The 25,376-nt window shown below is 49.8% G+C and overlaps 1 protein-coding gene across 1 annotated transcript in view; it reads left to right on the top strand.

Moving 5' to 3' along the window:
* The window catches only part of ttc28 (tetratricopeptide repeat domain 28), a 300,074-nt gene that overhangs the window by 230,310 nt on the left and 44,388 nt on the right, over nucleotides 1-25,376 (top strand). Inside the window, exons 7-8 of the mRNA XM_061263292.1 lie at nucleotides 18,451-19,792; nucleotides 22,760-23,283. Coding sequence (XP_061119276.1) covers nucleotides 18,451-19,792; nucleotides 22,760-23,283 — 1,866 coding nt within the window. The remainder of the gene's footprint in view (nucleotides 1-18,450; nucleotides 19,793-22,759; nucleotides 23,284-25,376) is intronic.

Here is a 25,376-nt window from a genome sequence, read left to right as displayed (position 1 = left end):
CCCCTGGTGGACAGTACCTCCATATTCCCATCCTGGCGCCATACCATGTACTTCCCGTTTTATACAGAGGACCCTTTAGTTCAAGTAGTCTGTCGTTTTGGCAGCATTATGAGAGCCCATTTTGCAGTGAATGGCTGAGTAATCACGAACTGTGTGAGTGTCACCACCTGCCCACCATCTGGCCCCCGTGTGCTGCAGCTTTCCCACTTTCTCAGGCGCTCTGTTGGGCCGCAACGTTACGCTCACTCGAGATGACCCCTGTCACAGATTTGTCACAAATCGATCACTTTCTGACCTCTTAGACTTTGATGAATTTGTGTTCAACTGACCTACCCACCATATGCTCAGTCTGCTTTGCTCAATGTTTATTTTTGAAGAGGATTCCTGTGCCTTCAAAAGGTACGTTGGGAGGTCCAATATGGACCCAATATCTCCTGAATGGTTTGTCATTCTGGTGAATCAAGCACCGTTCTCACACCATGCCATATAGGGGATATGCATAACATAACGTCTAGCATCATGAAAGGGTGAGGTCAGAGAGTGATTTCTGCTGAAATGCCCCAGCCGGCTTGCATCACCGAGCGCCCAGGGGCAGGAAGTACCTGGGCAACGCTGGCGTCCCTGTCGGGCGGGGTCAGAATTGGGGGGGCCCCCGTCGGGCCCCTCAGGCCCCAGCGAGCTGGTAAACAGCGGGTCCCTCGGGGAGAGTCAGAGAAGGTTATTAACGGCCTGCGTGAAATTAAAACACTGCACAATCTGCTGCTCATTAGAGCACTTCATTTGTCTGCCCGTGTTCTCCCCTCCTCCTCTGTTTACACATCAATAATGCAGGCTGTTCATCACCGAGCAAAGAGCCTCTCTCTCCTTTCCCTCTCCCCCTCTCTCTCTCTCCCTCTCTCCCCTCAACCTGTCTCTCTCTCCCTCCCTCTCCCCCCTCAACCTGTCTCTCCCTCCCTCCTTCTCTCTCTCCCTCTCTCCCCTCAACCTGTCTCTCCCTCCCTCTCTCTCCCTCCCTCTCTCTCTCCCTCCCTCCCTCTCTCTCTCTCCCTCCCTCCCTCTCCCTCTCTCTCTCCCTCTCTCCCCTCAACCTGTCTCCCTCCCTCTCTCTCTCTCCCTCTCTCCCCTCAACCTGTCTCTCCCTCCCTCTCTCTCCCTCCCTCCCTCTCTCCCTCCCTCTCCCCCCTCAACCTGTCTCTCCCTCCCTCCTTCTCTCTCTCCCTCTCTCCCCTCAACCTGTCTCTCCCTCCCTCTCTCTCCCTCCCTCTCTCTCTCCCTCCCTCCCTCTCTCTCTCTCCCTCCCTCCCTCTCCCTCTCTCTCTCCCTCTCTCCCCTCAACCTGTCTCTCCCTCCCTCCTTCTCTCTCTCCCTCTCTCCCCTCAACCTGTCTCTCCCTCTCTCTCCCTCCCTCTCCCTCTCTCTCCCTCCCTGCCTCCCTCTCTCTCTTCCTCTCTCCCCTCAGCCTATCTCTCCCTCTCTCTCTCCCCTCATCCTGTCTCTCTCCCTCCCTCTCTCTCTCCCTCTCTCTCCCTCCCTGTCTCCCTCTCTCTCTCCCCTCAACCTGTCTCTCTCTACCTCCCTCTCTCCCTCCCTCTCTCTCTCCCCTCAACCTGTCTATCTCTCCCTCCCTCTCTCCCTCCCTCTCTCTCCCCTCAACCTGTGTCTCCCTCTCTCTCTCCCTCCCTCCCTCCCTCTCCCTCTCTCTTCCTCCCTGCCTCCCTCTCTCTCTTCCTCTCTCCCCTCAGCCTATCTCTCCCTCTCTCTCTTCCTCTCTCCCCTCAGCCTATCTCTCCCTCTCTCTCTCCCCTCAACCTGTCTCTCTCTCCCTCCCTCTCTCTCTCCCCTCAGCCTGTCTCTCCCTCTCTCTTTCTCTCCCTCACTCCCTTCAGCCTATCTCTCCCCCTCCCTCTTTCTCTCCCTTCTCTGAACATTTCTTTCCCTCCCTCTCTCCTTCTCTCCCTCGTTCTTTCTCTTACTCTCCTCTCTCTTTCTTTCCCCCTCTCCCATTCTCTTCCTCCTCTTTCTCTCTCTCACTCTCTCCATCTCTCTCTCCTCTCTGTCTCTGTGCTTCTGCAGTCATGAGCTCAAATGACCCTAGTGTTCACAATGCACATTAAAGTCTTCCTTCATAAGCCAGTTATAAATCATGCATAATGCCTTTATGAGTGTGACATTACTGCTTTATAAAATATTTATAAGCCCATGCAGTGCTTCATGGTGCCTTTTTCTGCAATGAAATGCGTTTTTTCAAGCAGGCTTACAGTTTTAGTGTTTCTTTGTGGCTTCCCAGGGATTCTGGCTCTCTGTTTGCCTCAATCCACAGGTCAAATGAGGTGAGGAGGTTTAGCTCCGAGGGCTCCCCCTCGTGGCCCGGCTGTACCCACATCTATCATCAGTCCTGGGTCAATTGCGGATTTTACTGTAATCTATTAGATGCAGGTCAAATTTGGAAATGCTCCAGCAGATCCCTAATAACTTACAATGGAATATTTTGTTCGCAAAAACAATTCTAAATGTGGATGATATTGAGTGGTTCTTGTAAAGCTGTCGGTAATCTGCAGTGATTTTACTGGGTTTGACTCAGGTCCTGCAAGTACCCACTTCCAGGTGGAGTACGACACTACTGTTAAGAGGTTTAACACAGGCTGCGTTTTTATGCAGTTTTATGCTGCTTAATGAACTGGGGAAACGTAAACGGAAATGGTGTTTTACAGATTGTAGGGTTGCCTGTTACATCCCTCTCCCTGAGCCAGACACTTAATGCCAAATTGCTCCCGGTGAGCTGGTCGGTGCCGGCAGCCAGTCGCCATTGGTGTGTGCGTGTGTGTGAAAGGGTAAATGATGGAATCGATTGTAAAGCGCTTTGGATAGAAGGTAAGGTTAAGGGCCTTGCTCACAGACCCCGACAGCTGCACCGGAGCTTGAACCATCAACCTTCCAGGTCCCAGTCAAGCACCTTATCCTTTAGGCTATAGGATGCCCCAATAACTGAAAATGGAATGATGATCCACCATGTTGTGTGGTCAGACCCAGTGTATTTCAGGGTTCAGCCCTTTCCCTGCTTGTTCTCACACCCCCACCTGCCCCGGAGGGTCTGCCTCCCCGAAGCTGAGGGGCAGAAGCCACCTTAAATTTGCGCGTTTTCTCGTAGAGAGAGAGGCGTCTCGCAGAGAGGCGGGGAGCGGCAGGTTACTGCAGGAGATGGAGAGGACGTGGGAACCATCCTTCTTCCCGCGGCAGAGACGCCGTTTCCGCCTCTCCGCCCCTCGTTCATCACCCGCGGCCTGCTGGCCTGAAGCGGGTGACATCGTCGGGCAGGGTGGTCGGCGATTTGCCGGTGCGAATCGTCTTTACCGCCGGCTGATTGGAGGGGACGGCTGAGCGCGACGGGGGAGGCGGGAGCGATCGGAGGCTGGGGCGGGGATCACGTCCCGGGGAGGAGAGTGCCCCGGTGAGGAGACGGCCGTCCCAGGATAAATGAAGCCCATTAGCCGCGTAGCGTTCGGAGCCTGCGCCATTTTTCACGCCGAGCTTCCCGCCGCGTAGCCGTACCTCTCCCACCGCCGGCGAGAACTTCATCAATTTGTATTAAATTAGACCCCGTCTGATAGAAGATAAATCTAGGGGAATTAAATTGAATACCGGGAGAGTTTTGTAGACGCGAACGCAAGCGAGCGATCATGGAAGGCTTTAGAAGTGATAGCTGCGCGGAAATAGGTTCTGCCTCTCCGGCACTGTGGAGCAGTTGTGGTATTAATATCTCTGGCAGCTTTTGTCTGAGCTGTTATATTTAGGAAGGTGTGTTTGCGTGTGGATGCTCCCTTCTGTACCATGCAGTCCACAACTTGAGCTTCAAGTTGCACACTTTACATGCATTCACGCAGGCAGAACGGATTGACCAGCAGGGGGGCGCTGGTGAGTGATGAGACGCTGTAATCCCAGCTGAATGAATAGCCCCCATCCCTGGGTGATGCTGGAGCCAAACGTGTCTCCCCAGCAGTGACACAGTCCGGATTCAATACTCAACTATGGTGAGCAACAAGTCTCATAATTGGCTCACTCCAACAGCATCTTCTCCTAGCAGGCGGTCTGAAACAAAAAATAAATGCGAATATGTGCATTACAGTAGGGAACTTTTTTTCCGCTGAACTACTAATCTGATCCTGTTTCATATTGCGTAAAATATCACTCCTGTGTTCAGAGTAGCAGAAGAAAACAGCAACAGGGAATATGAGCTGTCCCTGGTTTAGACTGCAACAGAGAACTTCCCGTTCTTTGTTTCACGACCATGGAGTTGTGGAGTGTTTTTTTAATTCCGGCCTTGAAATGGATGGAAGACGGGGGGAAGAATAAAGCCAGCCGGCTGCCGCAGAATAATTACTCGGAGTGTGACTCCAGCGTTTTCCTGCTCTCAGAGGCACTGTCTCTTCTGGAGTACCAGCGCGCTCAGCCTTGATGTGGGATCCAGAGCCGCGGTAATGAGGCTCCCCCTCCTGCTCTCTGCCCGACTAACGTGCTGTGCAGTTTTTCCACCCATGTTCCCGAGAATTGCTTTTGAAGACCAAGGTTTGCCCAAAGTGGCAACAGCGGTTCTCTCCTCTCTCTTTTCCCTCTCTCTCCTCTTCCTCTCTCTTTTCCCTCTCTCTCTTTCTCCCCGTGATTTGAATCTGTGCCTGTCATCCGGCCAGTAATTGAAACGGACGTGATGAATCGCTTAATTACCTTTAATGGCCGATTCGCGGAGGAGTAACGGAGATAAGAGAGACGGAAGAGGGGGGTCCTCTCCAACGGGGCTCTGTTGATTACGCCATCATTGTTGTCCCACGCGCTGTCCATCCCTCCCCAGCCCGCACTCCAGAGTGAACCGGGAGAATTGAGGGAGCGATGGTTGGAGAATGTTCTGGAATAAGAATGTGCGGGAAACCTGGAGCCCTGGTCCAACTTGCTGTGGCAGTTCGGACAGAGTTCCCGCGGTGGTCTGTATTGTACTTGTGTGATTATCCAGAGAGGGTTCCCTCAGTGGTCTGGACAGTGTTCCCATGGTGGTCCGAATCGCAGTCCCTCAGAGGTCCGGAAAGCAGAAGTCCGAATAGGGTTCCCGTGGAGGTCTGAACCTGCTCCCCTTGACCGTTCAGGCAGCAGACCTGCTGGGCTGTCTTCATAGTGACGAGCCGCCCCTTCGGACTGCACCTGCGTTCCCTCAAACCCTGAGCCGTCTCTTCCACACATTAGCACTTAACGTACTCCTAGGTACTGTAGTCATGTTGGTCAGATGTGTTTACCAGAATTGTCGGTTGTGCTATAGTTGATTCAAACTCGTCTTCCTACACTGGACCGAGTTCAGTTAATGTCGGCACTTAAACTGCAAAAGTTTTCAAAAAACTGCATCTTTGTAAAAAAAAGTTTGCCGGGTTCAGCAGTCGCAGCGTTTTAAAACTGTGTTTGGAGGAGAGCTAAAGGCTAACTCCTTTATAATGGTGAGTGGAGGCAGGGGTAAATGTTAATTGAATCCAGGCCGGTTTTACTAGCGCTGAAACTGGGAGCTATCCCTCTCTGTTACACTGCGGTTCTCATTACGCTGTTTGAATGCTGTCGTAGGTTCTGAAGGTCACCACGGATGAGTTAGGCTAAATGACCACAACGCAGTAATATCATTTAATGGAGTCAGGTGATGAAGCTTTCCTCTTGTACGGAGGACCATGGAGCCCCTTTCTAATGGTGGCCAGTGTGCGGAGCTGAGTGTGTACCGGCTCAATCACACCATGGTAAACCGTTTCCTCCTGTGGCAATTCAGACAATTCATAAAATTAATTAAAATTAAATTCACTAACTGAAAAAAATGTATATTGGCCATATAGGCAATCATAGGTCTTTCTCACTTCATGATTTGAATTTCAGTTCATTTTGTGAATCGAAAATTGATTTGACCCCAGCCCCAGCACGGTATCCTGCGGGATTTGAACACTGATTTGTTGTTTATGACAAAAAAACAAAAAAAAATATCTGATCCAGAAATGATTGAGCTGATTAAATGACAACGAGCAGAAGGCTCTCTCTTCCCGGGTGACCCTTGACCTTGCAGACATTGTGTCCTCAGCACTATGCACCGTGAGTGGCTATGACCAAGGTGAAGGGGTTAAGCTCTGTCAATGCTAACTCTTAAACTACATCCCATAATAATGCTACGTTTCCTGTTTCTCGCTTGCACCTGCATCCAATTTCATGTTCTAGGATTGTGTATTGACTACTGCTTATGACCCTGATGACTTAGCATTAGCGGTTTGTTACCTAAACCTGCGTGTATGCGCTTGCCGAAGTCCCGCTGGGTAATCCTGTCTCCGACACGCCTAAATGTAATGTAAATGCCTGTAGGAAGTGCTGACCTATAGAAATATAGAAATATTGTGTTATTAAAGTTTCAAGCAGAAGTATATTGGCTTACCCCAGCATTAGTGATATTTAATACCACGGGGGGGTAAGGGGAGTGTCCACGTTATTCACTCATATTGCTCTTATTCACAGAGTGCATCGAAACTGCATCATTCGCAATGCACATTGGACAGATTTTTGATACTTTTTTTAAATATTCTGTTTTTTTTCTCTGGCTCTCTCCTTTTGGCCATCTCGTTTTGCTGTCGCGACCTTGGCAGTTCTGGAGAGACTCCCCCCGCGCCCGGCTCCTGCCACTCAAGCAGGCCTGAGGAGAGGGCACACTTTATCAGGCTGTTCTTTCTCACAGCCCTCCCCACACACTTTACACTCACACGGGAGGAGTTGAAGGGTTAAAAGTGCTACACCAATCGCTAAAGCGTTCGCGCCTCGTTTCTTTTCAAAAGGTAAGGTCGGCCTGCCACATGAAATGACAAACTCCTGTGCGTAGTTGTTGCCCTGGTGATGTCACTCCCTGTTACTCGGCACATACACTACAGGCCACATAAACACGCTTGGCCTTTCCCCCCCCCACCCACCCATGTTTTTAAAGAGGAGAGGATAGGCTGCCCTCCTTTTGTGTCTAATATAGGACCACGCTGGTGGTGCAGAGGATAGCACTGGCACCTCACAGCAAGAAGGACCCTCCTGTGTTTGAATCCCACCTGGGCCTCTCTGTGTGGAGTTTGCATGTTCACCCCGTGCCTGCGTGGGTTTCCCGTGGGCTCTCTGGTTTCCCTCACCAGAACACATACATGGTTAGGCTGCTGGGGGTTGCTGTATTGTGAAAGGGAGAAAGTCGTGAGGGTAACAGGAGGAATGGGAGCTCAGAAAGTGGCATGGCGGATGGGGGGTGGGTTTAATGTGATGCCAGACTCAACCGCTCCACGCCCTTTCCCTGTTTCTCTCATTTTTAACATCACCTGCTCCTGGAGTGATCACCTGCTCCTGGAGTGATCACCTGCTCCTGGAGTGATCACCTGCTCCTGGAGTGATCATTTGACATAAATTAAAAAGGTTATCGTAGGAAAAGCTTTTTTAATGCGCCCTCTTCCGTTCTTAATTGTCACTCTTTACGACAGGTGAAGTCGTTGAGTATATAAAAAACTGCCCTTGTGTTAATGAAGTGTAAAAAAACTCCTCTTGACTATTTTTAAAGATTTTTATTTTAAGAACTCTGGTAATTGGAAGTGCTTCTTTACGAGTCTGTATTTACGGCCAGCGAGCAGCACTGAGACAGGAGGGTGGGGGGCATCAGTGGGACCCGGGGGGCGTTTATGAAGGTGGGGGCGGGGGCCATCTACACTCAGAGAGAGATTTGTCAGGCCTAATGGGGCCTGCAGAGGGCCGTAAGGGCAGGGGGGGGGGGGCGCGAGCGCAAAAAGGCCCCATTTATCTACGGCGGGCGACCGCGGCCCACGGACTCGCAGGCTGTCGTGAGGACGGCGAATCGCCGGAGGGGCAGCGGTTTTGGCGGGAGAAGGAGCGAGAGACAGCTGGGAATATGTGTTAGCGCTGGCGGGGTTGGGGGGGGCAGGGGGTCCAAGCACCAGGGTCACCATATGAACTGTCGAAATGACTACATATGCTGCATACTGTACTGTTGTGATTATTTCACGGATGTTTTATCCTTAATTATGGATTGGCTTCTAAGGAGGGCAGTCCAATTCTTCACTGAAGTGGACAAGGGAGACTAGTTCAACCTAATCTAATATGACCTGATATAATATGGCATGATATAATCTAATGCAGAGCCCCTCGGTCTCAAGGGAGATATGTGATAAATCGTTCCCTGGAATTAGTCATTCATGGCCCTAAATTACTTAATTGGTTTCCTCGGATTAGTAATTCATACCCTCAATTTGCTTAATTTGTTCCCTCACATTATGGTCGTTCCCTCGATTTACAAATCCGTACCATCAAATTACTAATTTATTCCCTCATCACCGCCAAAACATTTAATCTTATCAAGGCTTTGCAAGCAGGCATTAAACGCTTCTTACCTGCTTTGCATGCAGGGAGCACTTCACAAGGCCAATCACGAAACACGGCTATAACCAGAGACAGGGAGGTGGGAGGCGTTCTTTGAGAATGCCAAAGTTTAAATAAGGGAGCAAATTATCAATTCAAGACCACAAATTTGTTTAAATTATTGATTTGTGGGCATGACTTATAAACCCGTGGGAACAAATGAAATAATTTGTGGCCACGGAAAAATAATTTGAGGGCAAATATTCTAATTCCAGGCAACAGATTACTGATTTGAATGATTTACAAATTTGAGGGAATGATTTATCAACATTTTCTCACGTAAAACCCGGGGGGCTCTGTTAATGTGATCTACTAAAATGTTTCTAATGTACAGTATGAATCTATGAATCTCATGGATTCATTTGACAGAAGTCCTCTCAGTGGCTCTCAGAGCTATAATGGCAGGATATTGCTAAAAGCACAACAGCAAATGCATGGGTGCAGAACAGTAAGAAGCCACTCAACACCGAAGCGCAAGTTACACAATACTGACAAATGAATGCAATCATTTACATCAAGTCAAATATGCACTTCAAATACTTTGAAAACCTTTTACACCGCAGGAAAAACTAACATGTCATTTCTATGACATTTAGAAGGATTATCATGGATTGGCTGGTCTGTTGTCCCATATACCTGCTTCTTAAGATATAAGCTATTTCAGATTCAGATTTTATCTAAGTCTGCCTGGCACACCAAGGTATATTCACATTATTCTATTTTATACACAACTTCTACGTTTCCCCTGCTTGTTCCATGATGGCTAGTGTAAGATCATGGTAGTGGCTAAAGGGGCAGAGGTTGAAAATTCAGCTTCAGAAAGTAATAGTTCTTAGTTAAAGAACTCAGTAGGCAGCTGATTTAGCCCTTTTTATGAACTCTGTGAAGTGAAATGGAGCGGCATTTGGTTATTGGAGAGATGGAGTTGTGTTTGGTTGTTGGAGAGATGGAGTTATGTTTGGTTGTTGGAGAGATGGAGTTGTGTTTGGTTGTTGGAGAGATAGTGTTGTGTTTGGTTGTTGGAGAGATGGAGTTGTGTGTGGTTATTGGAGAAATAGGCCTGTCTGTCAAGATAGAATACAAGCCACAGTCATGCGGTAATTTGAAAATAACAGCCTTTAAAATAGGCCATAACGTGTGCTATTTGATCAGGTTTATAATATGTATGAATACTGTCAGCAGAACTGCATGCTGGGACAGCAGACAGTGTTGCTGGCCTCCTCTCGCTCAGCCAGAGTAGCCATGGTGTGGGACGGGTCCTTGTTCTCGAACACAGGCAGAGCCTACTCTTTTCTCGTCGGAGAGGAAACCGGAGACCCTGGCTTCTCCACTTTGGAGCCATTGTCTCCCCACCCTGCTCATGTCTTATTTAGAGGGGACCTTCAGTTCAGTTAACCGGGCGATATTCTAGCCCTGACTGGGCCGAACACGATCCCTGCCTGACCTCATCCTTGCTGAGTGGACAGTAACCTGAGGCAGTGCAGCCCTGTTGTAGATGCAGCCGCTGTAGAAATAGGATCACTGGAGGACTTCTTCCCGCTCAATGGAGGGTTCAGAGCTCGGCAGCCATATTTATTTGAGGGCAAACCTGAGCCTTTGTTCAAATTCAGGTGAGAACCTGTCTGTGGTCAAGGCAGTGGTCTAAAAATGGTTTGAGATAGGTTACAGACCTGCAATAAGTATGTATTTATTGTTGTGTATTCAGGAGCAGATCCTGAACATTGATGAAAGCCAGATGAGAATTGTCATCTGTGGTCAAGCTATCCCTGTATATGGTCAGCATAGGTATTCAGGAACAGGACTCCATCAAGCAGTGATTTTGACTCGTCCTGTAATTCTGTTTCTGCGGCCACAAATCTCCCATAGGAGAACCTGTGAATCCTTAGCTCCCTAACACTGTCTGTGAGGAGGACTGTTGGGTGGTTGTGACATTTTCCTAGTCCACGTAGGGTAGTCCACAGTATTTTTTCCTAACGCAATAGAAACCGCCCTCTCCTGAAAGCTGGGTTTTCCGGCGTGGAGGTCGACCTTCCAAAGCAAACAGCACGGAATTTGCCTGGCCTGCATTCTCCCCGCAGCGTTCCCAGAGTCACCACAGGCCAGGAAGCCATCGCTCCCTACACGCGTAAACAGCTCTGACCTACCGCGAGTGAACAGCTCTGACCTGCTGTAAACAGCTCTGACCTGCAGGGGTGAACAGCTCTGACCTGCTGTAAACAGCTCTGACCCTCAGGAGTGAACAGCTCTGACCTGCAGGAGTGAACAGCTCTGACCCGCCGCGTGTGAACAGCTCTGACCTGCTGGAGTAAACAGCTCTGACCTGCAGGAGTGAACAGCTCTGACCTGCTGTAAACAGCTCTGACCCTCACACAGAGCCGCTTGGCCGTGTGTTGGCGGTGAGCTCCCATCAGCCCCTGCTGTCCACCAGGCCCGCCCCGGGTCTCTCTGCCGCCCGGGTCGAGACCCAGTTTAAGGAGCCACGGCCGCGTCTTAGCTTGCTGATGCCGCTGGAAAAGTGATCGATGGAGGACAGGGAGGTGCTGTCGTGTACTTTAACCCTTCATTGACCACGGAGGCCTTATTCGATTCGCCAAAAAGCTGATGTTCTACCAGCACATCTGTCTACAGCAGAAAGTTGCACTGCAGCAGCACTGAGTTTATGTATGAACTGCAAAGAGAGTGTACAGCATGTGTGTGCTTAAGAGTGTGTGTGTGTGTGTGTGTTTGTTTTTGTTGGTCTTTGTATGCATTTTGTGCATGTTCCTGTGTCTGTACATGTGTGTATGTATATACAAGTAGGTGTGTGTGTGAATGTGTGTGTGTGTGTGTATTATATGTGTAGATATGTCTGCTGTTGTACAGTATGTATCATTGGTGAGAAGGAGGAGCGGGTGTTGTACTGGGGGGAGGGGCGGCCATTAAATATATCAGGGCTGTGTGTGCCCAGCTGGAGCTCTAGGGTCTAACTGAGCGTGTGCTTGTGTTCTCTGGAAAAGCTTTCTCTCTCCTCTCTCTCTATCTCTCTCCTTCTCTCTCTCTCTCTCTCTCACTCAGTCTCTCTCACTCTGTGATGTCATTCCATGGATAATGATGTCATTAGCATCACACAGCACCACAGCTCAGTTTGCCTGCCCTGGCTGAAATAAGACACTCCTACGTGTTTGTGAAGCCCCCACCAGCATCCTCGCAATCCTAATTCAGGTTGTCAGGCCAGGGCTGTTAACACAGACTTTGGCAGTAGTGGTCACACAAAGCTCTTCTCAAACTGCCCAGCTGTCTGACAGAAAACTCCCATCACTGAAGAAAGAGCAGTATGGGGACCAATAATGCTGCACTACAGACATTGTTATGGTTGATCTATAGTAATATCTTTGGTCTGTTCACAGGTAGTCATGTGACAAGGGGAAGTGTCAGTCACCCGCCCCCCCTTCCCAAACAATGAGGCGTGACTGTGTTGCTCTCTCCACTGCAGCGCTGCCAGTGTGGAAAAAAGCGCTCGTTGTATTACGCACACCATGCAGCTCGAGACAAAACCTAATCCTGTTTTTTTGGGACTGGGGCTGGCAGCTGCTCGAGGGGTCTAAATAAATCCCTTACGCCGCGTCCAGCAGCCGGCTTGGCAGGGCTTTTTCAGAAGAAGCCGGTTCGGAACCGCCCCTGCGGCTATATATGGAACCGGCACGTTTTGTTTCTCTTCCCTGGTCCGCATCACCGCCATCTGAAAGCCTCACGCGGGAGCGCTCACGCCGGCTGTCTGCGCTGGAGGAGACGCCGCGTCCAAATCTCAGGAGGCGGCTCTGGAGTAGGGGAGCCGTGCTCTCCGTGGGTATTCAGGAGGGTCCTGCACTGCGTTCCTCCGCCATGGCGGGGGTTCTCGGTCCTGGAGGCGCAGGCAGAGCTGCGCGGGGGCCTGCGGCACTGCGGGTGACCTTGAGTAAAGCTCTCTGCCCTGTTTCATTATGTCCAGCCACACGTCCTGGCTGAGAGAAGCTCCGTGACGCTTTCGATAAAGAGAGAAGCGCGTAGGAGGCCGCATCGGTTCCGCCTCCCCTTCTCTTTTCACACCCCGAGGATAACGCCCTGCCTGTCTCGCATTCAACCTCCCACACAGAGCGCAACGCTGAGCGCAAATGTGTACGCCCGTTACCATAGCGACGGCCGCACTACACCGTACTCGCCCTGACCTCATTTGTCATTTGTGTGTGACAGGTTCGGGGCCGTTCTTAAAGCTGAGTGTAGGGGTGTCGTTAAGCAATTAAATGATAATAATGCCATAATTAATGTTGACCTGGTGCCATGTTGTACCTGGCACCTCAGGCCCCATTGAAAGGCTGCTTCCTCAGAAGGTTTTTTGTTTTGTGCGACTGAAGTGCTAACGGAGCTCCCATCTTGGTCCGTGCATCGCAGGCATCCAAACGGCCATAGATTGACCCTGGTTTCTTGAATATTATTTGGATCCATCGCTTGTGCTGTGCTTTTGGGTATGGATCTGGGGCTGGGGCATCCGTAGAGCCCGACCCCAACAGCTGCAGGAGCCCTGCTGTTCAGGAAATGGTCTTTGTTGTCCTATATGGGGCGGCCTGTAGCATAGTGGTTAAGGTAAATGACTGGGACACGCAAGGTCGGTGGTTCTAATCCCTTTGTAGCCACAATATGATCCGCACAGCCGTTGGGCCCTTGAGCAAGGCCCTTAACCCTGTATTGCTCCAGGGGAGGATTGTCTCCTGCTTAGTCTAATCAACTGTACATCGCTCTGGATAAGAGCGTCTGCCAAATGCCAATAATGTAATGTAATGTGATATTTGGCATCAGAAAATGTCATAGTGAGACATAGCCCTCTGTAGCCTGTTGGTTGCATACACAATAACTGGAAGCTAAAGGCCTAAATTATTTTTTCCTTGTTTTCATCCATCCTGCCAATGCCCCCCCTCCGCTGGTCCTCCCCTGGGCCTCTGTTGCTCAGAGATACGGAAGACATTTTGTCACTTCTTTGCTCTCTTTTTACTCAAGCGTATGATGTCTGGACCACAAGGAAGCAAAAACAACAGTAGCAGAATTCAGGGGCATGACGGGTGAGGTGGGGCTTGACCGTTCCCTGTATGAAGTTCCCTGTAATTTCTGCCACCATGTGTTACTGTGTGCGAGCACCCTGGAGTTCAGTCGACATAACTCTCTGAAACTAATTGCCGTAATTTGTATCTTCAGGGAGCGTAGCTTAGTTCCAAGGCCTGGGCGTTTGAAGAGATGCCCAGCTCTAGTCCTGCTGCATCTGGATTTGACGATGAATCCGGCATCCCCGAAAGGGGGGATCGAGGCCCTGCCCTGGGAGGGGGGGACTAGAACAGAGTCCGGCCAGTGGAGGGTTCTGGCATCGGTTCTTGCAACCCAGATCTCACTTTCCTCCATCTCTCCGCGCTGCGTCACAGAATTCCCCTCAAAACAGCGCCGGCTATTTTGGGATCCCGGCCGCCGTCCCCAATTCCCGGCTTCAAACGGTGCGACAGCTTCAGTGATGTTTCCCCGGAGACGAGAGCATTCGCATTCGCATCTGCAGGTTGAATCCCCAAGAGACCGAGAGCTCTTATTGGCCTAGCTTATGCAGCCTGTGTCTGAACGCAGCCCAGAATGTGCTGGAGATAACAATGGGTTGTCACATTTGAACCCGAGGCTTTTTCTTTCCAGGTCAAGCTGCTGTGATTGGTTGTAATCAGTGTGTCACTGATGGTCCAGCGTCACAACGGGCTGTTCTTAAACTGCCTGCTCTGTCCCTGGATTGGCATCTGTAGCCAGCTGATTCAGAGACGCTTGTCTGTTTCGCTTTACATCTCTAACCAATGCAGAGACGCGATGGCGAGCCACAGTTGACTCTGGCTGATGACGTCTCGCCCTCAGACTTCCATGCCAACATGACCTCAGCCACTGGTTCCCATAAATCATCAGCAGGTTCAGCAGTCTCCGGCTCCAAAGCTCCTGCCAAATGTGACCCTGCAGCCAATTAAGATCTGTTGTTGTAGTCATGGTAGCCAGAATAATGGGCATTTTAATATGCAGTACTGAGCTTGCAAAGATGTTAAATGCTTAATTAACTCAGGAACTGTGTGGAGGCACCTGTTTTCAATATACTCTGCATCCCTCATTTACGCAAGTGCCTTCTTTATTTGCTGTGGCTCTGGCCATGTTGATGCAGCCACATCACAACCACAATGATGCCAGTCCCCCAACCCCCCACACCCCCCAAACATGGTCAGAAATTATCCGGCAACAAAGCTTCTGCCTCTTAATATTTTAGTTGCAATTTGTAGCATGTAAAGTGACATACACAAGAACATTTATTTGAAAACTAAATGACAGAAACTACTCGCTGGAAATAGCTTTTGCACCTGTTACCGCAGAACCCATTGCTGAGTTTTCTTCTGAAAAGATTGGGCTTTTTCGTGAGCAGTATGAATCATGTGTCTCTGGAATACAAACCGCGGCACCATCTTGGTCTGCAAACACTCAAAGTACCATGACTTAAACCCCAGATTATCCAGCATTAATTTAAAATGGGATTAACTCATCTGAACACTGGAAGCCTGCTATACCCCTGTGTCGCTAGGCAGACTGATCCAATTAGATGTGTTCCATTGGTCCAAATGAAAGTTATTAATATTCATCTTAAATTTTTTAGATAGGATTGGATTGTGTGGTTTTCAAGGTTAAAAATAGAGGGGCATTGATCCAACAAATCCAAGCAATTATATACATGAAGGTTCTGGTGTTTTAGTGAGTGTTGTGTGATCTTTAGGTTGTAAAATAGTCACTGACTCTCCTGTAATACTGTGTGGTCTTTAGGGTGTAAGATAGTCACTGGATCGTCTGTGTGGACTGTGTGGTCTTTAGGGTGTGGAATAGTCTCAGGCACTCTTGTAGTACTGTGTGGTCTTTGGGGTGTAGAATAGTCACTGACTGGCTGTGTGGGACTGAATCATCAGTTGTATAAATTGACTGTGTGTAAAAACAACGTAAACCTGGTTGGTCACTCTGGGCAAGAGCATCTAAAATTTTAAATCTAAATGTAATGAGTTGGCCAGCCCAGTCTGCTAACCTGATATTTATACCATATTTTAAATTCAGTCTGATAGATAGAAATATAGATCAAGCCTTCATTGCTCTGGAATAAAATTCAGTCTGCACACTTAAGTATCCCTGCAAGGCATTTGCATAAAAACACATAATGTACAGATTCTGTATTCGGTCTCTCCACTGGCGGACTAATCTTCCAGAAACTCGGTGGCTGTGTCAGATATCCGCTTGATTGGTGCCAGTCATCCAAGTCATCTGTGTCAGAGCCAATCAGTGCACATGTCAGCCAAAGCGGTCGGTGGAGCGGCGTGCCAGTCAGATTGCAGGTGTTAGCCAGTACGTCAAACTTGTCAAACATGGCAGTGGGGCGAGTCGCTTAGTGTGTGTGCACTTCGGAGTCGTGGACATGTTTATGGGTTGGCTCCGTGCCGCAGAGTGGATTTGTGTGCCCCTCCGTTGATCTGCCAGTGTTGATGTTTCGGCTGGGCACCGGTCCGCTAGCTGATGAGTCCGAGAGCCAGACAGTGCGCCAGGTTGCACATCACAGAGGCAGCCGGTGAGATCATCGCCCCGCGACCGCAGATGGTGTTGGTGTTTTTGTTGCCATTTTGTTTTGCTTTACAGGCTAATTGTGGGGAGGTAGCGCTTGATCAGGATCAAATTCACTCTTGGTCTCGGTTTTTGAGGCCCAAGCTGACACCTGTCTGCCCTTTGTAGTGCAATGTAGGGGTTAGGGCTTCTCGCTCAGAGATTGCCGGTTTGAATTCCAGGTAGGGAACTGCCATTGCACCCTAGAGCGAAGTTATAGTTGTATAAGCGGAGTGTGTAAGAACCAGGGTCAAGCATGTAACTATTTTGGATTAAAATACTTTTCTATGCTTTAGTGAGCTTGTCTGGTCTATTGGCACCTCTGAAATATTCTCAAACAGTGAAAACCCCGCCTTCTGGTCCTCTTGGCTGGCTCAATTGTGCAACGTAAGATCAGTTGAGCACAGAAAAGTATTTGAATCCACAACAATTGCGTAATTGACCCGGGTCTGGTAAGAACCGTGAGGCACCGCACGTTAGAGCGTGTGGTAAACGTGTAAATATAAATGCGGAACATGGTGCCGTGCCCCAGCCTGCAGACAGCTTGCAGGAGGAGCCCAGACCCTGGTTTATCTGTACACAGTTCTGTCTTCAATTGAAACATTAATCCGAGCGAGAGTTGGGTGCCCGGGGAGGTTAATAATGGGTACGGCTGCAGGCACAGAGTGGATTAAAGTGGCAACAAATGGCTCTGTGCAGCACTGATGCTGTAGGCCTGCGGTGTCGGCTCTCCACTCTCCCAAAAGAGGAGGAAGGCGCAAGGCTGGCACAAGCCCCTGATTGGATTCTCCACACCCCGCTAATCCCTCCTGGGCCAGTCGCAGATTGACAGGGAAAAGATGGGCGTACTGGGAACCATACTTGGATCAAATACGTAATTGTTTTGAATTCAAATACTTTTATACACTTGTCTGGTGTATTGGAAGCTATGATATATTCTCGAAAATTGCAAACCCTGCCTTCTGGTCCTCTTGGTGGGCTCAATTGCCCGAGGCAAGGTCAATCGAGCCTAGAAAAGCTTTTGAATCCGAAAACAATTACGTATTTGACCCAGGCCTTTTTCCAGGTCTGGGTACTCCACCACCATTTCTCCTCTCCCACATTATCTCTCACCCAAAGCGACTGGTGTATGTGCTGAGGGCCCTGTTGCCATGCCGACTGCCCGGCGGATGATCGGTCAGCGGTTTGGCCAATAAGGACTTCATGCGCACCCCAAAAACATGCGTCATGGAGACCGCGGTGTTGCTCCCTCTGCATCTACCACAACCCCCCCCCCCCCCCCCCCACTCACCATTGCGTTGGTTTTGTAACGGAGCAAACTTCGGTCAGGGAGCTCCTGTGCCTGCCTCAGTTTACCCAAACTCCCCTCTTGGCCCACGCCACCACGTCTCGCTTTCCACTCGTCTCTATGCTTTCCTGATCCCCTTCACTCATCATGCACCCACTTCTGGTTTCGGGGGATTGGGGAAGGGGGCTGTTGGGCCCAGCAGTCCAGAAACGCAGGAGCCAAATTCCAGGAGCCGAAAGTAAAGCCCCCTCCGCTCTTACCTCAAAACCACTTTCCATCACAAGTACTCATTACCTCCCCCACTGCTTCCCCCTCTCCGTCTCTCCTCTGACTGCACTTCCCTCCTTCAGTGCCTGTTCCTGGGGTGGAGGAGACGGGGCGGGCTTCAATATCGCATATCAGAATGGTAATTTTAATTTTTTGGGAAGGCGCAGTGACAGCCGAAAAGGACACAGAACTCAGCCGCTCTCTGAGAAGTGGAGAGAGATTGTTATCGGTGTCGATGGTTGATGTTCCGGTAATGAGCCATCCTGGCTCTTGAGCGCTGCCGTTTGCCAGGGGAACGGAAACGGCGTATGCAGCGTGGTAATTATCATTACGGTGTCGGATATTTAATATTCTGCCTTTCTTTTGCTCTAATCTTGTTTTTGAGGCTTTGGAGTTAGTGATGCAGCTGCCAGCTCAGTCTATTTTTTTCTCAGTCCTTTTGTTTAGCTCTACTGAGACCTTGCTGTTCCCGGGTTTGTTTGTGATTTGTTTAGGAGCCGCCATTAAGCAAAGTGTTTTTCGGGCTTGACTCTCATTTCTGTAACAATGAAGCTCTGGCAAAGCTCGTTAGAGATTGTGCAGAGAGGGTTCATCTTATGCAGGTGTTGAGCTAATTGGTTAGCAGCGATGCTTGCGAGGGGACTACTTTAATAACATACTTTGTTATGTCTCTCTTTTACACTTCGCATTGAAGTATGTGTTATTGTGTTCCTCTGTGGGGAAGGAATATTTAAAAAGCAGATTTCTGACTGTTGTCCCTTACACAACACTCTTCTGTCCTGCAGGCATCATCCACCAGATGAAGGGGGATTACGAGACTGCACTGAAACTCCACAAAACTCACCTTTCCATCGCCCAGGAGCTGAGCGACTACGCTGCCCAGGGACGTGCCTACGGGAACATGGGCAACGCCTACAACGCGCTGGGCGTGTTCGACCAGGCCGTGCGCTACCACCGGCAGGAGCTCCAGATCTCCATGGAGGTCAACGACCGCGCCTCCCAGGCCTCCACCCACGGGAACCTGGCCGTGGCCTACCAGGCCCTGGGCGCCCACGACCGCGCCCTCCAGCACTACCAGAACCACCTGAACATCGCCCGCGAGCTACGGGACGTGCAGAGCGAGGCTCGGGCGCTAGGGAACCTGGGAAACTTCCACTGCTCGCGCGGCGAGTTCCCTCAGGCCGTGCCGTACTACGAGCAGTACCTACGCCTGTCCCCGGACCTCCAGGACATGGAGAGCGAGGGGAAGGTGTGCCACAACCTGGGCTACGCTCACTACTGCCTGGGCAGCTACCAGGAGGCCGTCAAGTACTATGAACAGGACCTGGCATTGGCCAAGGACCTCCACGACAAGCTGAGCCAGGCCAAGGCCTACTGCAACCTGGGCTTGGCCTTCAAGGCGCTGGGGAACTTCGGCAAGGCCGAGGAGTGCCAGAAGTACCTCCTGTCCCTGGCCCAGTCGCTCAACAACCAGCAAGCCCGCTTCAGAGCCCTGGGGAACCTCGGCGACATCTTTGTCTGCAAGAAGGATGTTGCCGGGGCCATCAAGTTCTACGAGCAGCAGCTCGCCCTGGCGCACCAGGTCAAGGAGCGCAAGATGGAGGCGTGCGCCTACGCCGCCCTGGGCACCGCCTACCGGATGGTGCACAAGTTCGACAAAGCCCTAGGCTACCACACCCAGGAACTGGAGGTCTACCAGGAGCTGGGCGACATCCAGGGGGAGTGTCAGGCCCACGGGCACCTGGCGGCAGTCTACATGTCCCTGGGGAAGTACACCATGGCCTTCAAGTGCTATGAGGAGCAGCTGGAGCTGGGCCAGAGGCTGAAGGACCCCAGCGTGGAGGCCCAGGTCTACGGCAACATGGGCATCACCAAGATGAACATGAACGTGATGGAGGACGCCATCGGCTACCTGGAGCAGCAGCTGGCCACCCTGCAGCAGCTGAGTGGCAACGAGGCCGTGCTGGACCGCGGGCGGGCCTACGGGAACCTGGGCGACTGCTACGAGGCGCTGGGCGACTACGAGGAGGCCATCAAGTACTACGACCAGTACCTGTCTGTGGCTCAGAGCCTGAACCGCATGCAGGACCAGGAGAAGGCCTACCGTGGCCTGGGCAACGGACACAGGTCGGTGCTGTTGGTGTTACTTTGGCTATAATTTCCTTTCTATTATTATTATTTTTTTTTTTTCCAAAGTGTGTTACTTTCTCCTTTTTTCACTGTTTTGTTTAATGTCTGCATATGTCCAAACGTGTATGATTCAATGCTTGTATAATTACGTATTTATGCTAAAAGTCCCTCAACAAGGCTTTAAATTGTTATTGTAACAATATACAGTATTTCAAAGCAGTGTATTTAAAGATGAAATACTGCAGAATCAGAAAGCAGTGATATTTTTTTGCTGTGAACTTTTGCAAAATCTTGATAATATATTTTATTTAAGCATATTTTTAGGGCATTCCATTGGGGCCAGACAATGTGGGGCCCATTCAAATACTCTACATGGTAAATCCCTACTGTAATTCACTGTAGAAAGTCTGTCTGAATACAATAAGTAAGGTGTGACAGTTCAAGATCATGGATGCTTTGGCCTGCTTTTCCTGGGATTGGACTTTTCTGTAAGTTTTACTAACAGGTACGGATACCCTCAGCATACTCACACCCCCTAACCAGACAGTGGTAGCTGCCTGCAGAGACCTTGTGATCTAATTTCTCATGGAAATTTAACCTTAATTAATGTCATCTTAAATAGATATTTATGTTTCACGCAAAACAGATGATGAACTCTTACCTCAAGCTTTAAAAAGGTAATTACTTATTGGTTCTGATTATGACATCTGATTGACAGAAATTTCCGCCCGACTGATGTTTTCACCAATAGATCATTTATGGCAGTTCCTCTACCCTCGTCTCGGGCTTTCTGTTTAAATAGGACAGTCAAATTTCCAATAAAATAATCCTCTGGATGATGTTCCTTGACTGTTATCTGCTGAAAGCCCAGTTGCGCAATCAATGTCTTGTTTGTCGCTTGTAAAAACTAGAACACCGCGCATCTCTCCAACCCTTCCTCTATTCTCTAGGTTCTCAGCTCTGCTGAGGAAAAGTTGAGTTTGAGACTTTGACAGAAGCCGCAGAATTCTGGAGATGACTGAAGTGCGGAGCGTATCCGTCTCCCACAGCCCGGTCTGTTGAAGTGAATGTGCACACTCGGCAGACAGCCCCGATTGAAATCCCTGTACCTGAGTTCGTTCACAATTGGCTTTTGTAGTTGAGCGTTGCCTATGCCTGCGGCATTCTGGGATATGATTTCACCGTGTCAGCTTTGGGACTAGACGATGCAAGTGACAGATTGGGAAGGTAGCTGTTTTCGTATCCCCCTTGCCCGTGCGTACCCGCGCGGTGCCAACCTGCTTCCAACCTTATCGTTAGTTCGTTAGCTCGTTAGCGCGTTAGCTCGTTAGCAGTATCGCTGGTCCTAGCCTGCGTGCACCTCTCCCCATGCAGGCTCCATGCCTGGCACAAATGTGGGCACAGGGAGATGTGGCTGTCAGCTGCGGTGAGGGGCTTATCAGCCCCCATCGCCCCACCCCAACAGTAAATGCCTTTTTCAGGGGTAACCATACACACCCCCCTCCCCCCTCCCCCCAAGTCATAATATGGCTCCCAATGCAGCAGGAGGGAGCGAAAAACCCTCCGTTTAATTTCGCATGGAAACAAGACCCTGGCGTGTCCCGGGCGATGTGATGTCAGCGCAATTTCTGCTGACAACGGTGGGCCTCTCCGCCATCACATGCCCCTTCTGCCGCTTTAATTACCGCAACATACAGACGCTGAGTGTCAGCTCAATAATGGCCTCATAATTCGGGGTCTGGATACTCCCGTGTCTCTGTGGCGGCTCCTTTGCGGTGCCTGTTATTTTCCAACTTTGCGCAGGAGAGCCGAGCGTCAGCGGCACGATGTTCAAGAGCCGGCTCGCGTGCACGTTTCGGTGACTCCGAGCGGGAATGCTAATATTGCGCGCTGTACAGACTCCGCTCCACGGTGCAACACACAGGCCTTTCTTATTTTTATATGTTCCTTTCAGAGGCTGCGATTCACTGGGTTGGAGAAGGAACAGATTACAAAAAAAACAATTATGTTTTGACAGAAGAAAATATAGTAAATTTCTTTCAGCATCACAGTGAATCAAAACTAGGCTCAGGAAATGTTCTTGAGTTTTTATTATATGTTTCTGGCATTTTTGTGTATCAAGGACAATCTCCATATCGTGTTCTTCTGCAGTTCAAGATTAAATGCTTGTATTTGCTTACATAGATACAATCGAACTGTAAAGAAGCATTAGAACGCACAGCCGTGGAATATAGAAAATGTATCACTGCATCGGATTGCGACTCTTTTTATCACAGTGATATGATATGACTGAAAATATATTTTTAATATGAAAACTCTTCTCAAAGCGATCCTGCCTGTAGATAAATGTAAGCTCTTTTTTTCCAAACCCAGTGTACCTTATAAATATAAAAAGAATGTATAGACCCTTCAGTGCTCACATTATAAACCTATGTATGTATAACACTAGTGTTATTTGTAAGCTCTGGTATGGAACTTGGCAGAGGCTCTTATCTGGAGCAAAGTACGGAAATCGAGAACATTAGTAACTCTAAATTCACCTATTAAAACCCAATATAGAGCCCTATAATACTAATACATCTCATGTTATCACCCTATCCATCAAACCCTGTAAACTGCCATTGTTTGTAACAGACTTAAAGGGGCGGTTGTGCAACAGGGCTGCCCCATTTTTCACTGAAGACTAAAAATAGGATGTTAAGAAAATGACCAGAGAGGTCATTCTGTTTGGTCTGGAAAGAAACCCTTTGTGATGAATGACTAAAATGTTGTATGTTAAGAAAAACCCACGCTGTAGCTTCGTATGTTGGCAAATTTGAGTTCAACAGATTTGTGGTCAGCTGTACTAGCTTGTCAAGTGTAGGAGGAATGTCCAACCTTCCACTGAGAACATTAGGGGGTTAGTTTGGGTTGACGTGTGAGTGCGGGGGCGTCGTGTCTCACCCCCCTGCGCTGGTCCTGCAGGGCCATGGGGAGCCTGCAGCAGTCCCTGGTGTGCTTCGAGAAGCGGCTGGTGGTGGCCCACGAGCTGGGGGAGAGCTCCACCAAGGCGCAGGCCTACGGGGAGCTGGGCAGCCTGCACAGCCAGCTGGGGAACTATGAGCAGGCCATCTCCTGCCTGGAGCGGCAGCTGGGCATCGCCCGGGAGACCGGGGACCGCGCCCTGGAGGCCCACGCCAGCTGCGGGTTGGGCAGCGTGTACCAGCTGATGGGCGAGCACGAGACGGCGCTCCGCTACCACCAGCTGGACCTGGACATCGCCGAGGCAACGGGCAGCGCAGGGGGCCAGGCCCGCGCCTACGGCAACCTGGGCCTCACCCACGAGTCGCTGGGCAACTACGAGCGGGCCGTGGTGTTCCAGGAGCAGCACCTGAGCATCGCCGCGGAAACCAACGACCTGGCTGCCAAGACGCTGGCCTACGGCAGCCTGGGCCGTACCCATCATGCACTGCAGAACTACACCCAGGCTGTCATGTACCTGCAGGAAGGTGAGGGGGAGGGAGGTCTGGGGCTGCGGCCTTTGATTGGCTGGTTTATATGAATGTGTGTATGTGTGTGTGGATGATAAGGACACTTGTTTTCTGAATATGCTCAGGTTAACTGATAAGTCTGTGTGTGTGTGTGTGTGTGTGTGTGTGTGTGCAGCTGGCTGATAAGGACAATGGTTTTAATGAACATACTCAGGTTAACTGATAGGTGCCTGTGTGCGTGTGGTTTTGGCGGATTCTGTGTTGCTGATAAGGATAATTGTTTTAATGAGCATGCTCAGGTTAACTGATGAATGTGTGTGTGTGTGTGTGTGTGTGTCTGCTTGAGGGCAGCGTAGCCTCCACCTGTGGATATTGCGGTAATTCTGGTGTCGAGTGCGATCCCTGTGTGTAGGCCCAAGGTAGCTATTAAAAGCCAGACTCTGCTGTGAATGCATTGTGCTCACTTCTGAGTCTGAAACTGACCCTGTGGGCTAATGGACTCCCAGCATGCCGTGCTCTTCATAGACGCCTAAGCGGCCTCTTCACTCGGTAACAAGCGAGGGTAGAATCACAGCCACCATTACGCGCCGCTTTATTGAGGGAAAGCTGCTGCTCGCTTCATGAGGCCTGTTGTTTTTCACGGGCCCGCGCCGAAAGGATACATTCCTCAAGCCTGCTGCCGTCTGAAAGGAATTGTGACTTAAGACTTGTTTGTTTTCTCGAGTTCTGCGCCTCGCCTTAGAAACCCCGAAGCTCTGCTGAGGCCCTAAGTTGTAAATAATCCATTAAAAACCCCACAGCCGAGCGCCCCGCCCAGGGAAATGTGCATTCGATGATAATGAACGTTTCTCGTCAACAATGATGGAGTGTTGCGAAATAAGTACCCACGGACGACGCTATCATTGACTTAGTGTTGAACATAATCCATTTGCGGGGCCGTTTTTTAACAATTTCATTAAACTAAAGGGCACTTTGGGATATTCAGTGCCTTAAAAGTTGTTTGCCTTGCAACAATCATTGGACAAGAATACCTAATTGGAGCTTGAGAGAACTCTCTGAAAAAAGAAATGAACAATTCAATTTGTAACTGCAACCGTGGGGAAGTTGCTTTAATTGGATGTACTGAGCACAGACACTGGTTCGTAAACTCAACGCTTTCCTCTGGCTTTGTTTTATCATCAAACTGTCTGGCTGCCTTCGACTGCTCAGTTCAGGGGTGGGTAAGGATGGATGTGTCTACATCTGATCTTCATTACTTAAGTAAGGCGATCTTTTACATTACGTTACATTGCATTACTTTGTTGTACGTCGGTCTGGATAAGAGCGTCTGTGAAATTCCATTAATGTAATTACGGCTATTTAGCTGACACTTTTATCCAAAGCGATGGATAGACTAAGCTGGGGACAATCCCCCCAAAGCAATGCAGAGTTAAGGGCCTTGCTGAACAGTTGCACGGATCTTATAGTGGCTACACTGGGGCTTGATCCACCAACCTGGAGCAGCGTAATTGGCTCGCTGCTCCAGAGGGAGGGACTTGGCAGGGTTAGTAGATCGCCGCACAACAAAAAGCACCTCGGGCGCCTTGGAATCACGGTCACGAGCATGAGACGAGACGGCTTGAAGAAGGCGTGCCGCTCTCCTGCCGGCCGCCGAGGGACGGGGTGTGGGCGGTGTATCTAATACTAGCGCTAATTGAATTAGACGGGGTACAATTGGCTACCAAATTGGGAGAAAAATAAAAAAAATTAAATAAATAATAAAAGAGTGAAACAGCTTTTGGGGCGTATGACAAATGAGCTAACAGAGCTAATTGATAGGTGGAAACCAAACCCTGCATAGAGGGAAACCAAACCCTGGGTGGCCTGTGGTTAAGGTAAATGACTGGGACACACAAGGTCGGTGGTAGCCACTATAAGATCAGCGCAGCCGTTGGGCCCTTCAGCAAGGCCCTTAACCCTGCATTGCTCCAGGGGAGGATTGTCTCCTGCTTAGTCTAATCAACTGTACGTCGCTCTGGATAAGAACGTCTGCCAAATGCCATTAATGTAATGTAATGTAGATGGTGACCCATCCTCCAGGATCACAGTTTCCCACTCCTGGTGTTGCATAA

This window comes from Conger conger, chromosome 12, assembly GCF_963514075.1.
Source record: "Conger conger chromosome 12, fConCon1.1, whole genome shotgun sequence".
NCBI classification, from domain to species: Eukaryota; Metazoa; Chordata; class Actinopteri; order Anguilliformes; family Congridae; genus Conger; species Conger conger.
The sequence above is the reverse complement of the archived record's forward strand: the minus strand, read 5'-3'. Positions and strand labels throughout refer to the sequence as shown.